The sequence below is a fragment of the Gallinula chloropus genome (assembly GCF_964237585.1).
Source record: "Gallinula chloropus genome assembly, chromosome: 29".
In the NCBI taxonomy this organism is placed as follows: Eukaryota; Metazoa; Chordata; class Aves; order Gruiformes; family Rallidae; genus Gallinula; species Gallinula chloropus.
Window position 1 is genome coordinate 5199878 of NC_140114.1, and position 14085 is coordinate 5213962.

The 14085-nt window shown below is 51.1% G+C and overlaps 1 protein-coding gene across 1 annotated transcript; it reads right to left on the minus strand.

The window, feature by feature from the left end:
• Positions 1–2297: 2297 nt before the first annotated feature.
• LOC311202193 (tektin-3-like) lies at positions 2298–6912 on the minus strand (the record flags this gene model as incomplete). Its single annotated transcript, XM_084276730.1, has 7 exons — positions 2298–2544; positions 2722–2876; positions 3125–3347; positions 4474–4617; positions 4768–4838; positions 5769–5852; positions 6355–6912. The coding sequence occupies 7 exons, from the start codon at positions 6910–6912 to the stop codon at positions 2298–2300; spliced, it is 1482 nt and encodes a 493-aa protein (XP_084132856.1).
• Positions 6913–14085: the final 7173 nt, after the last annotated feature.

The following is a 14085-nucleotide window of genomic DNA, read 5'->3' on the forward strand; positions in this document are numbered from 1 at the left end:
AAGGAGTTGTAGGAAGGTATTTGGAAGGTAGTGAACATGTCACTATTATCCATAATAAATGGTCAACACAGAAGGTGTGCAGATAACTTTTAGACATGAAAGATAAATTAACAATGCAAACAGTGTGTGTAGCCAATTAGTAGATATTAGCTTGCTACATTTTACAGTGTGGTTTTTCGTTTATGGGATGTTTTTTAGATTTAGTTAAATAAGGACTTAGGGGTTTTTTGTAGTTATTTTTGCCTTAGTGTTATTTTTGACAAGTCTTGCAAAAGAAAATATCATGCTCAGTGAAGGAGGTTTTTTTTGCTTAACAGGAAGGGGGAGATGTGGCCAGCAGCTTGAGAAACAAAGGCTCAAGCACTGCCAGGTTAACAGATAATGGGATGGAGGCTTTAGGCCATGAACCTCAGGGAAACTAAACAAGGTGGCAGCATCGTTGCCGGCCCCCTGCTGGGACAGGCTCCAGGAAAAAGTGTCCTCTATTGTTAAGGTCTATCTGCTGTCTGAGGAGGGTTTAGAAGTTCTATTAGCATGATAAGATAGAGATGCTGCTGTGACAGCAAAACGTTGACCAATGAGATGTAGCGCAGGAACAGGGTGTGTTTGAAAGAAAGCAGCTGTCTGCAGAGCATATAAAAAGGAATGGTTCTGTGCAATAAACCGACTCTTGCTTGCATCAAGCTGTGTCCCGTCTCTCTCTGTCGTGGCAAGATCACACCATAAAGAGAGTGTGGTGGGGGCAGGAGAACTCAGCTCCAGGACACACGTGTTTTCAGGGTGGCCAGAGCTGTGGGGTTCAGTGAGAAATTGCATTGTGCATCAGCAGTTGTGTGTATTTACCACAAAGTCCTGTAGTTGTTTCTCTCTCTGCTGTCCCAGTAAACTGTCCTTATACCAGCCCACAAAGTTTAGGGTTTCTTTGGTTTCCTTTTCCCTTCCTTTCCCCCCACCCCCAATTCCCCCACACACATCCCCTCTTAGAGAGAGAGCGACTGCGTGGTGCTCGGCTCTGGGCTGGGGTGAAACCATGAGAAAAGGTTCCAGCACAACACCCACACATCAAGGCATCTCAGACATGATGAGTGGAGAACCAGCCACAAGGAGAATTGTGATAGATGAGCCTTTGTTCAGTAAACCACATGTACCTTGAAACAGGTTGTAACGTTCTGATTTTGTAAGAATGATTGTGTAACGTATATTGTTAGTTGCTAACGAAGCACAGAACTGAGTTATAGGTCACTTAGAAGTGGAAACCATAGAAATTAAGTAGCCAATGAATGAGCTTGCTGTTAAAGATGACCAAATATGGGAGAGGGGTCAACTAAGGGACAAGTGAGGAAGAGGAGCAACTTCATCCCATCGACCACTAGAAGGTAGAAGACGACCCCCTAACAACAACTGGCACATGTGCAGAATAAGCCTCAGTGAAACAATCGGGACCCGGAACTAAAGGACTATGAAAACCTGAATTCGGAAAGGGACGGTGCGTGCCGTTGGTAGAGCTGAGACGCTCTGGCCGCCCAGCGCTGTTTGCTTAATTGCCGCCTGCTAAATTAATAAAATTAACTTTGTAACTGAATTAACTGGTTTCCGACTGGTGACTGGGAAACCCACGATAACACTGGGGATGTTTAGATTGGAGAGAAGTAGGCTGAGGGGAGACCTTATCACCACCTACAACTACCTGAAGGGAGATTGTAGAGAGGTGGGCGATGGTCCCTTCAGCCAGGTGACAGAAGATAGAACAAGGGGAAATGGCATGAAGCTGTGACAGGGCAGGTTTAGATTGGATATTGGAACATGCTGCCCAGGGAGGGGGTTGAGTCACCATCCTTGGATGTGTTCAAAAAAAGGGTAGATGAGGTACTTAGGGTTCTGGTTTAGCATAGGATGGGAATGGTGGGACTTGATGATCTTCAAAGGTCTCTTCCAACCTTGTGATTCTGTGATTCTGTGTTTCTTCTGCTGCAGCATTAAAATCTATTAGGGATGGCAACAGCTAAGTACTCTCACAACTAGCTTGACTTCCCTTGGTGCTTTTTCCACATCAGACTTACTCCTAAAATCGCAGCCTGAAAGGGTAGGGATCAACACCTGTAGCTGCATTTACTCTCAGTCACTGCTGGGGTATTTTCAGCTCCTTTCAGGCACACTGGGAAAGAGCAGTGGAAAGGGAAAAAGTAAAGGGGAAAACAAATACTCCTGGTAGACTGTGTAACACAAAAAGTCTAATCATTTATTGTCAAACCATCTTCAGAAAACTGGGAAGGCATTTGAACCAAACTGGGAATATCTCAGTTGCTGTGAGTGCAGCTGAGCCCAGCCTGAACATAACCCAGCAGCCGCACTGTGCTGGGACAGGTCTTGCGCATCGCCAGGCACTTCTCCTGGTCAATGAAGAGGGAGTTGGATTTCACCACCAGGTCGTGCTCCAAGACAGACTTGTTATGAACCAGCCTTTGCAGCACGTCCTCGCTGTCTCTCAGCCGCTGCTGAAGGCTCTGGATTGTCTCATCAAGTTCACAGACCTCGTTGACAAGGCTGGAAAACAACAAAACACCCTGTTAACAGCCCCCTCAGAGGGATGAACAGGCCCAGGGGTTGGGAGTCAACTGTCTTTGAGCGGCTTCACATAGCCTCATGCCCATGTCAGGCTTCCAGGAGGTGTGAGGTTCAGGGTTGCCTCACAGGCTGCTGCTGGGCACTCTGGGCACTTACCGGAGCTGGGCAGGGTCCCGGCACAGCTCCATCTTTGGTCTGCGGATGCGTTTGTCCAGCCGGGTCTGAGCCACTTTCAAGGGAAACCCTTTGTCCCGAATGGCTTTTTGAATGGCTTCGATGCTCCTCTCCAGGCGGAAGATTTCCTGCAGTGTCTGCCAGGAGAGAGACACGTGTGCATCAGTTAAAAACTATATTCTCAAGTGACCACATCATTTCCCTTTCCCTCTGTCTGCAATAAACCCCCAGTTGGATACATGGGCTCAGACTCCTGTCGCTCGGCCACAAACAGAGGCACAGATCCATCAGCTGTGTCTCTTGAGGGAAAAGCCTCTCTCTGCCCTTGCTGTCACAGCAGAGGTTTCCGAGCAGTGTCCCAGCCAAAGGGAGAGCTTCAGGCTACCTTGCTCAGCTGGGCCTGAATCTTCCTCCTGGCATCAGCCATCTCTGCGATGCGGTGGGTGAAGGCCAAGTTCACGCAGTGGAACTGCTGTCGCATCTCATTGTCTGTCCCCACCAGCAGGTTCTCAATGCTGTCCCGCAGCTGGGCAGAGGCTGCCCGTTCGCTCTGGGAGCACAGGATGTTCTTGTCTGTGAACTTGGCCCATGACTCTGGCACTGAGATCCTGGCAGACAGGGGAGAGGAAAGGAGAGATCCCTGCTAAGCCCGTGCTGCTGAGGGCACAGACCCTGCCAGGGAGCAGCAGGGACTGAAAGTAGGGTAAATCATTTGGCCGTGGGGAAGGGAGACATCTGGACACCACTGGATTGATATGCTAATCAAACCATGACATAGTCATAGAGAAAACTGGGACACTTACAAAAGCTCGGACAAACCAAATTCCCCCAGGAAAACAGAGATTTTCATCAGACCTCAGCTTGATACTAAACCAGATGAGCACTAGATAATAGTCAATTCCCTGTCTGTATTCATGAGGAAGTTCACGCCTGTGCAGCAGCCCAGAGCAAGGTCAGCAAAAGACTTCAGAGACCACAGAAGGTCCACTTCAAACATGCTGATCTGCCACACATTTTACCCCCCTCTGAATTTTAGCATCAATCCTTTGCAATTCATTTGCCTGGCTAAATATGTCCAAGCTCTACTACAAATATTCAAACATCAGAAAAATGGAATCAATCTCTGCCCCTCCACAAACCGCATGCGCCTGCATGAGCGGATTTACTCCTCAGCCCTTTGCCACTCTGGGCATCTCTCTGCAAGGGCTGGTTCAGGTCATCGTTCCTTTACTGCCACGCCCAAGCTGAATTCCTGACCCCCAAAAGCAGCTGAACTCTACCCTAGGACCATGGTCTCTTTATCTTCTGTGTCATTTTGGCTCACTGCCAGGCCCTCTGTATGCAGGGGTGAACCCCACAGACTTGACATCAATGACGAGCACTCAGGCAAGCACTGAGACATCTTGGAAACAGACATCAAATGTGTGTTTGCATGAGCTGTGCAGAGGTGCTGGGCTGCATTCGTTTCCAGGCTGATCTCTGAGCCCTGACAGAATGCTGACCTGGGTGGGAGTCGGTTTTGCCCACCCGATGTTCGGCATCCTGCTCCAAGCCAGGAGTTGCTCTCCCTTTATGGGGAGCGGAGCCAAAGGTCCCCTCTGAGGCAGGGGTCTCCCAGCGGGATGGACGTGCCATGCAGAGACACACGTGCTTACAGCGAGCTGGGGAAGAGCAGCTCCCTGCCAGGGACAGGCACCGCGCATGCTGGGGACGGGAAGCCCGGCGGGCACTCACGTGGCATCCACGCGCTCGACCCCTCGGAAGTAGCTGATGCCGGTAGAGCTGTTCCTCAGCTGGTGGCACTGCTCGTCGATGCGGTGAGCTGCCTGCTTGTTGGCCAGGTCTCTCTCCACATCGTGCTGGGCCAGCCCGTTGGACCTTCAACACACAAACAGCCACCGTCACAGGGGATGGAGGGGTGCAACGCTTTCCTCCCCACGCTGCTTCCTTGCAGCACCCCTTGGGCAGCTCATAACAAAGGCAAGTGCCTGTCGGCCCCACAGCAGGGGATAAGGAGCTCCTCCTTACGCCAGCTGGGCTTCTGCCTGCTCCAGGTGCCGTCGCATCCTCTCTTGGCATGACCTGATGATGTCCAGTTCCTGGGCAGAGGCAAAACACCAGCCCATCAGCATCTGGGCAAAATTACCCGGCGCACGCTCATCCCCATTCCCCATCAGCATTTGCCCTGTTGGCTTCCAAAATGCTTTCCTCCCCAGGAGAAACCTGATCCATGTGGGACAAGAGCAGGTGGCCTTGACTTTGGTGCCAGTCCCCACCATTTCTCACAACATTCAGCTCCACCAAAGGAAGGCTTCTCTTGCTTTCAGCTCCCTTCAGCACACATCTCTCCCATTTCTGATGCCCCAGGTGGTTCGTACACAAACCCTGTCATTTTCCAGCTCTCCTGCCTGCGGGAGCCAGCTGAAAAGGACACCCAGAATGGGTCCCAAATACTGAAAAGCCAAACAGCCGTTATGGACGTGGCAGCTCGGATCATTTTCCCAAAATACCTTTTCATCTTTTCATAGTTTAAAGCCTGACTGATAAGAAAAACTGTTCCAAGGGAGTGGTGGCTTCACACTCCCAGGGCTACAATTCCCTTCCCAGTTCTGTGATGCCTTTGCAGCGACTGTATTTCGCCGTTCCCTGCGTTAGGATCCCATCTCCCCTGCCAGCTCTTGCCCTGCTTGCAAGAGCTTACAGCAGGCTATACAAAGGCAGGCAGAGGGGGGCATGGTTTTAGGATTGCTGTTAAAGACATTGCCTAAGCAAACAGAGCAGCAGTCCTGCTGCGGCCTCCTTGTCAATGGCATTGATGAAGATATTAATTAATGCTGGTCCCAGTACAGACCCCTGGGGGACACCACTTGTCACACATCTCCCACTGGACATCCAGCCATTGACAACTCCTCTCTGGATTTGACCATCCCGCCTCACCAGGAGCCAGTGAGGGAACAGGGCTGCAAAAGCCTCTTAGAGCAGCTTAGGTACAAGTCCCTGGAACGCCTGATCTGCGTTGCCAGACTTACCACAAAGAGCTGTTTCTCCACATCATCACAGACCAGGTCGATGCCCATCCGCTTCTCCCGATGAAGCAGACACTCCTGGGTGACCTGTTGGGGACACACCGTCACTGCTGGCTGCAGGGACAGGCTTCCAGATAGGGACGGTCCCCACATCAATTAAAGGAAGAAAGGTGGGCACAGAGGTGACAGCAGGGGAGAAAAGGGCCCAGGGCATCAGCAGCGAGTTGCTGAGCTGCCATGGCAGCATTGCAGCACCACGAGGGAGCACATGTGGCCCTGGTGCAAGCCCAGCTCAGGATCAGGCTTGACGCTGACCTCGCCAGGGCCTCATAGGAAGACCTGGGCTTTTGTCTTCTGACCTGGGGCTTTGGGTAGAGCGCTTCTGAAAACATTGGCTTCACCAAGTGCTGCTCTGATGTGCTCAGCGTGTGCTGACAGGGGATGCAGCAGGTATCAAGGCATTTCTTTGTTACCAACTTTTGTAACTCAGCTGTTCCAGAGCTGCAATGAAGCTTACTGAGACATTTGAACAGCTGCAGATGTGTCGGCAGCAGGCTACAGCTTGCAGCCCCCGGGACAGAACGCTTACCTGGAGAGGGGCCTCCGTGTTGGCCAAGGCTCTCTCCAGCCGGCCCTTCATGTCTGCCAGAGCGTTGGTCTCCTCGATCATCTTCTCCTGCTCGTGGCACAGCTCTGACTTCCAAAATATGATGTCATTGACACGCTGTCCCAGTGTTTTGGTGGTTTCTCCCTGGGTTTTCCGTGTCTGCTGGTATTTATCTTGCATCAAGCGGGAGCTGTCAGCTGTCAGACACTCTGCAGCGTGCCGGACAGTCTCTGACCTGTTGTAGTTGGTCAGGTTGGACCTGTACCAGTCACCAGGAGTGTACCTGGTGAAGAGGGCTGTTTGGTGGGAGATGGGAGGAAGTGCCTCTCTGGGGGTTAGCCTCTGAGAGCTTTTGGAAGAGGGACCCACAGTGGGTTTGGCCACTCTGGGCATCCAGGGGGAGCTGAAGCTGTTAGGCAAGGGGGAGGAAGGGAAGCGATTCTGAAGGCTTGAGGCCGTGCTGATGGGAGGCAGAAAGTTGCTGGGTGTTGATCTTGGGTGGGTGTATGTAGTCCTCAAGGTAGAGCTGAGCAGCTCCATTCTGGGGTTTTGGAGTGCTCGTGGAGATGCTGAACTCACTGCTGCACTGATGAGCTCTGTGGCAGCACTGCCAGGGGCCCGGTGCCCTCAGTGACACAGGAGCAGTGGGCCGTTGCCACAGGCGCAGGGTGCTCAGCAACCCGATTGTTCCCTGGAACACTCCCTGCAGCTGCCAGGGCAACAGGATGCGGCTATTGCGCAACCCAGGGCTCTCCACTGGCAACCCATTGAGATCCCTGGGCAAGAAAATACCTTCCTGTGACATCCTAGTTCCTCTCCTGCACCACTTCTTGCCCTCACTGGGCAAGCAGGTACAGCTGTTGGGCAGCTCTTAGTGATCTGGTTTAGTCTTTGGTTGTCTTGTAAGGAGCAGGCAGTTGTACTCATGAAGCCTTATGGGGCCCTTCTGACTGGAGAGATTCTCTGATAGGAACCCAGTGCCCTCAGTGGGCAACCCACTGCAGATCCATGTAACCTAATGCCTTTTCTGGGCCACTTCATCCTTTCCCTGGACAATCCCCAGTGCGCTTAATGGGCAACCCAGTACAGCATCCCAGTGCAAGCCCTGGGCAAACCAGGATCCTCACTGGGCAACCTGTTTGCCAGCACTGCTGGCCCTGGGCCAGCCCGTGGCCAAGCAGAGACCTCGCTGGGCACTACACCAGGGTGTTGGTGCCAGCACCACATATGAGGAGGTTCCCAGCATCCCCAAGAGCTCCACCATGGCACAGCCTTGCGCAGCACCATGGCATCGTGCCCCAGTCACCCAGGGACATCAGGAATGGTTCCTGGGGAGGGCCCTTTCCCAGTTATTCTAGGCTTTACATGGAGAAAAGGTACCCTGTCCCGCCACTCCTGCTTTCCATGGACACACACACACGGAGTTGCCCTGCTTAGGAAAGCCATGTCTGTGGTGCCAAAGCTCTGACATAAACCCTAACTCAATGTGTTTCATGTGTACAAAGTTTAACATGCTTTGATTTCACTTGAACCACGTCTTCTCCACATGCTGCAAGGGGATCGATCTCTCTCTCTCCAGTGCCTGGAGTACCTCCTGCCCCTGTCCTTCACTGGCCTTGGTGTCTGCACAGTTTGTCACATCTTCTCACTCTCTTCTCTGTTGGCAAAAAGCAGCTGCTTGCACTGTTTTCCCTCTTAAATATGATTAACAGAGGCTCGGGATATGATTCGTGTGCTGGGCCTTGATCAGCGTCAGGTCCGGCCCTCAGTCAGCTGGTGTTGACTCTACCGGGCCTAGGGCAAGCTTCTAGCTGCTGCTTGCAGAAGCCACCCCTGCAGCCCTCCCTCCTCTGCCAGAAACTTGCCACACTAAACCAAAACACACAGTTTGTCCCCAAGCAGCGACCATTTGAGCTCAGACACACAACAACCTGCAGGCAGAGGCATTTTGCCACCAGAGAAGGGACCGAGAAGAAGCAACCAGCTGCGCAGACACCAAGGCCAGGCCCGAAGTTCACTGGGTGTATTAGTTGTGGTAGTTGTAATAAACCTTGTATAATCAATTTGTTAATCAAACTGGTAGGCAGTTAAAATATGTTAACCTCTGTAACTGAGCTGTTATGAATCACAGTTGATGTGAGGGTCCAGGATCACGATATACAGGTAGTGTAGTTATGCAGTGTAGTTATGGGAAGCAGCTCTGGGAACTAACGGCTTGGGAAGGACAAGAGAGTCTGTGTCTTTTCCTTTTCATAACAAAGGAGTTACTTGTGACAGTCTCACACTATCTCTGGGAACAAGGATTCGAGGGCGGGATGGCATCCACCACCGATACATCGTTTATCCCCTTGATACAGAAAAACTGACTCTCAAGGACATAAAGTAGCTGTGTCAGTTTGGTGAGGCTGTGCTGCTGAGATGGTTTCTTCAAGCAGCAGTTAAGAGTTTTCTGCCAGACTAAACTATAAACAATGAGCAATTCAAGGCCAAAGTTGCTGCCTGAGAGACAGTCGAGCGCCCCTGAGAATCACATAGAGGAGAAAACAACCCAAAAGCAGCTGCATTTTGCCACTGGAGAAGGGAGTGAGAAGATGTAACGAGCTGTGCAGACACCAAGGCCGGGAAAGGGCAGGGGAGGAGGCGGCCCAGGTGCTGGAGAGAAAGATGCCCCTGCAGCCCCTGGAGAAACCCATGGAAAAGGCCGAGCCCCCACCTGCAGACTGTGGAGGGGCTCCATGCTGGATGGAGCAGGTGGAGACACAGAGATGCTGTGACCCTACATTGTACAAGCCCCTGCCAGCACTTGCAGCCATGAGGAGAAACAGAGACACAGAGACAAGTGAGAGAGAGATTTGCACCAGAACAGGTTTGCTGGGGGAGGCTGGTGACCCCACAGAGGACTGGGACTGAGAGACATTGTGATTTGTGACTGCACCCATAGCTGTGACCCACGCCAGGGCAACAGGTGAATAGGTAAAGCCCTGGGGAAAGGATTCATGCTGGAGAAGTTCACGGAGGACGATCTCCTGTGGGTGAGACCCCACGGTGCAGCAGGGGGAGGGTGTGGAATGAATGCCCTCCCCCCTGGCTGAGAAGGAAACCAACTTGCAAGGGACTGACTGAAGCCCCCATCTCCCAGTCCCTGCCCCCCTGTGCTGCGATCGGGGGAAGAAGGGAGTGAAATGATGACTAGAGTGAAGTCTGCTAAGAATGGAGGGGTGGGGGGAAAGTGTTTTAAGATCTGGTTGCGTTTGTTTTAAGATCTGGTCGTGCTCCCAACGCTGGTTTCTTCACTGTTCTTTGTAGTGTAGTGTAATAAAGTAGGTAGTTTCTCTCTTCTTCACTTTGTGTTGAGTCTGTTTTGCCCATGTCATTGCTGACAGAATGATCTCTCCCTGTCCTTATTTTGTCTCCTGAACCTCTTAATATGTATTTTCTCCCCTGTCCAACTAAGAAGGGGAGTAACAGACTGACTTTGGAGGGCGTCTGGCCTCCAGCCAGGGCTAAACCACCACACTAATACACACCTGGAGGCATTCCCTGAGGACTAGTGCAGCTGCACTGCAGTTTTTGGGGGGGTAAAATGTGAGATAGATTTGAGGTTATTCTGTCCCTACAGAGGTCTGGATTTGCAGCAGGTGGCTTTTTGTTGTTTGGGGTTTTTTTTACCAAATACTTTCTGACTCAGAGAAAGTGGAAATCGCCTTCAGGCTAATAGAACCAGTTGTTTTTTCTTTGCACGCTGAGGTGTAGCTCCAAACTGCACTTTATTAAATGCGCTTTGTAGATAGAACCTCTTCATTTGTTACGTTACAGTTAACTGGGGTTAGTACCAGGCTGACATCTGGCAGACAGCTGATTTTTCATGCACAGAACTGGGAAATAGTGGAAACCAGAAGGTGCTTTTTATATATTACTTTTTCATTTTAGCTCTTCTAAAGGCGTACAGGAGGAAAGAGACACAAGGAACTTCTGCTGTTATTCAGTGTTAGCTGTGTTTTTGGTGCTTTGCCTCTAAAAAAAGCAGTCTCAGATTAGTATTATCCTAAAATAATTCAATTTAAAGGAGCAGCAGAATGCTGGATCTACTTTTACTGCATGACTAGCGTTTTTGAGAGTAGCTCATAGAAAATCATAAACATCAGGGGAATCAGGATAGATTATTTTGTCAGTCTGGCTGCCTGAACATCCAGCCTGGAGGTTTGCACACAGCCTGTAACTGGAAGTTCTTAAAGAGCTGTGGCATCCTGGGAGGGTCTGAAGAGGAGGAATGCTGACGTCCTTGTTTGGCAGAGTCTCTGGATCCCATAAGGCAACAGAGCCCGGAGTTCCAGAACTGAACCACAGGCAGAATGAGCTCCGTGCACTGAACTACAGGGACTGAGGGTGTTCCAGAAGTGAAAGGTGCTGAAGCTGGATGGGCGATACTCTTTTGATGGAATGATAGGTGTATTTTGTAAAGGGAGCAGCAGAGACTTTTCTGGAACATCCTGTATGGTTCTCTGTGGAACTCACATTAGAAGCAGTGCTGTAGGATAGTAGTGCATCACATGGAATTGAAATACACGCAAGCGGACTGATAGATCTTCACAAGTATTGTCTGTCAGTGAAGAATCATGGTGGAAGGGCAATTTTCCTACCAACCTTTTACAGGTGGCAGTGCTTGATTCAGCCCTTGTCACCACCTGCTTTATTTAGGGGGTGTAAAATTGCTGCTCTCAAGGTATGTGAACCATGAAACATAAAAGAGCATCAGAAACAAAAATGGAAACTAAAGCCATGCAAATTCAGATGTGACCTGAAAGCAGTATTTGAAGAGTGAGGACACTGAGACTGGAATGAACTGGAACTGTTTAAAACTCCCTTTTGCCCGGAGCACACAGCACACATCTCAGGGGTTTGCTGCATTCGGGCTGAGAGGCAGCAGAGCCAAAGGAGCCAGGCTGATGCCTGTCTCAGAAACACTTCCCATGCTGATGTCCATGGCCCTCAGAGCAAGGCCTGCAGTGAAGCGCTGGCTTCTGCCTGCCAGCCCTGGCTGGACTGACTGGGCCTGAAAGCCCTGGCCCAGCCCTTGCAGAAGGAGTGTTCAGCTCTGCCCCTGCCCGGCAGCAGCCTGGATCTGGCAGGCAGCTCCTGACAGGAATCTATCCCAGCTGCCTGGATCCTGCCCATGCAGGGAGCTCCAGCAGGCAGGAGAAGCCCCTGCGCTTGGCCAAGGGCCTTGCTGCCTCACGGGGACCCCAGCCTTCAGCTCAGCTTGGTCGCAGCTGGAGCAGAGACTGGGCCTGGCCAGACCCCCATGGCCGCCCAGTAGCCTCATGACCCAGGCCTACAGTTCCCACAATGCCCCAGGAACCACCATGGCCGCCCAGCAGCCTCTGCTCTCTGACTCCCACCATGCCCAGGAACTATTATGGCCGCCCAGCAGCCTGTGTCCCACAGCTCCCATCACGCAGCGGGGCCGCTGCTTCCTGCAGTGGGACCGTTAAGAGACACCGTCCACCAGGCCAGCCCTGCCCCCGCAGGCCCCATGGCTGCCTCCCCAGGGCTGCCCCTGAACAAGAGGGACAGCAGATGGACAGAGGGATGGGTTGAAAGATGGGTAGGAAGCTGAGGTAGGGAGGAGGAAGGAGGGAAAAGCTGGGAATGATGGCAGCAGAGGCAGAGATCAGAAAGGAGATGGAGGGGCTGGGGAGGGCAGGTGCCTGAAGAAAACTGGTGCTGAGCAGCAGCCCAGAGGAGCAGCAGGGCTGGGAGGAGGGCAGAGGGACTGGGTGACACAGGCCACGCCAGAGAGCAGGACGCGGGGACACGGAGAGAGAAGAGGCAGAGGGGAGGAGAAAGGATTGACAGGAAACAGAGAAGGGCAGGGAGCAGGAGAGAGATGTGTGGAGAGAGGGAAACAGAGCAACAGGCTGCAGGACAGACAGGGAGGGACCGGGAGGGACAGACAGGCAGTCAGGGAAAGACAACATCAGCCAGTGTCTCTGGGCCAGAGAGGGGAGGATTGAAAGAAGAAGACCAGGCAGCAGAGACAGAGAGGGAAACAGACATTTCCTGGTGGGCTGCAGGCTGGGAGGGAGGAATCACAAACTGAGGTCAAGGGTCTGGACAGAGCGCTGTTGGGGAGATGAAAACCAGCATTGATGGGCAACTGCCCCAATTCCTGAGCTCTGGTGTGATCTTTGAAACGTCCTGTGTGCTGGAGAGCTGCTGCAGGGAGTGACAGCGACTGCAGAGCAACGCTGAGACCCGCCGGACAGAGGTGGTGACGGTGGCTGCAGAGCAGCCCAGGTGAACCAGTTCTTTTGACTGTCAAAGCTGACACCCCTAAATGTGGTAATCCCAAGAAAGGGGCACATGCACATGTCGATCGTGTTCACCTCTCCAAATCATGTTACTCGTCACCCCTGGGAGGGAACACCTGAGCCTGGGCTATAAAGGACAGTGAGGAAGTTACGCCTGGGGTAACTGCTACCAAATTCCACAGCGTTCAAAATTCTGCTGTTTCAAGGAAATCCACAAGATGAGCCTGTCCAGCTGAGCCTTGTCTCTTTTGGGAAACTTGGGCTGGTGACCTGAATTGAAAATGGCTGTGTGATCCCAGAAACCTCAAGGCTTGCCCCAGGGGAAGCCATGGTATCTATAAAGTAGAATCGTCCACTTAACAGGGACAGAAATGGGGGAAAGCAAGGCTTTTCAGGAGGCAGTGTGAGTTCTTCTTTGCTTAAGCTCTGCATAAGTCATATGAGAGAGAGATCCAGCAGCAGCATGGCTTTGTTTCTACACGCTGTATTGGTAACGCAGGGAAGAGATCCCTGGGTTTCTATCTGAAAGTTTGGAATTCTGGCCTAAGAAACGTTGGTTTAGGAAATACTTATTTGGTACCAAGATGGGTTTCGCTTCTTGCAAGAAAGTTTTTCTCTGTTGTCCCTTTGGAAGCATCTTAAAGAACTGGAGTAAATCTGGAGGGATGCCCCTGCCTAGGGATAGATTAAAATGGTATTGTAATGTGTGGTGTCCCCAGTATCACTTGGTCAGTGGTGAAAATGGCCAGAAAATTGGACCTTGAAATATCCTACTCTATTTCAGGTGCTGTTGTTTTGTCCCAGAAATGAGAAATGGACAGAGAGCGCATATGCGGGCTTGCTCTTGGCATTGCAAAGTGATTTGGATATTAGACAGAGATATGGTTGATGGATTTGGAATACCAGAAGAGAACCTATACTTGAAGTGAGGAAAAAAATAAAAGGAAAAGGTCTGTTTGTGTTGTGCTGCTTGTAAGCTCAGAAAGGAGGGGGTGTGTTGTGAGGATTCTAAGATGAAAACCGAGTGTGTTTGTTGTAGTGACTGTGAGATGAGAAACACTGAAGCATCAGAGTAAACTACTTTGGAAAAGAAGGATTATTGCAACTTCCAGTGTCTTTAGAGCTAGATTGGCTTTTTTATTTTTTTTGTATATGGGATATTATACTCACATGAAAGCAGCTGATCTCAGTAAAAGAATATTCCTGTTTCGAAGAAGGGGATAAAGTAGGCAATGTAACAGTTGTGTTTGGCTTCAGACTGTTGATTGTTCCAGAAAGGGTGATATTGAATACAGCTGTGTTCTTAGGCATGATTGCTGTTAAGTACCAACCATACCAGCAACCAGGGCAATGAGAATCCTGTCCAGGAACTTCCCATCTGGTTTGAAAATACCTGTGTGTG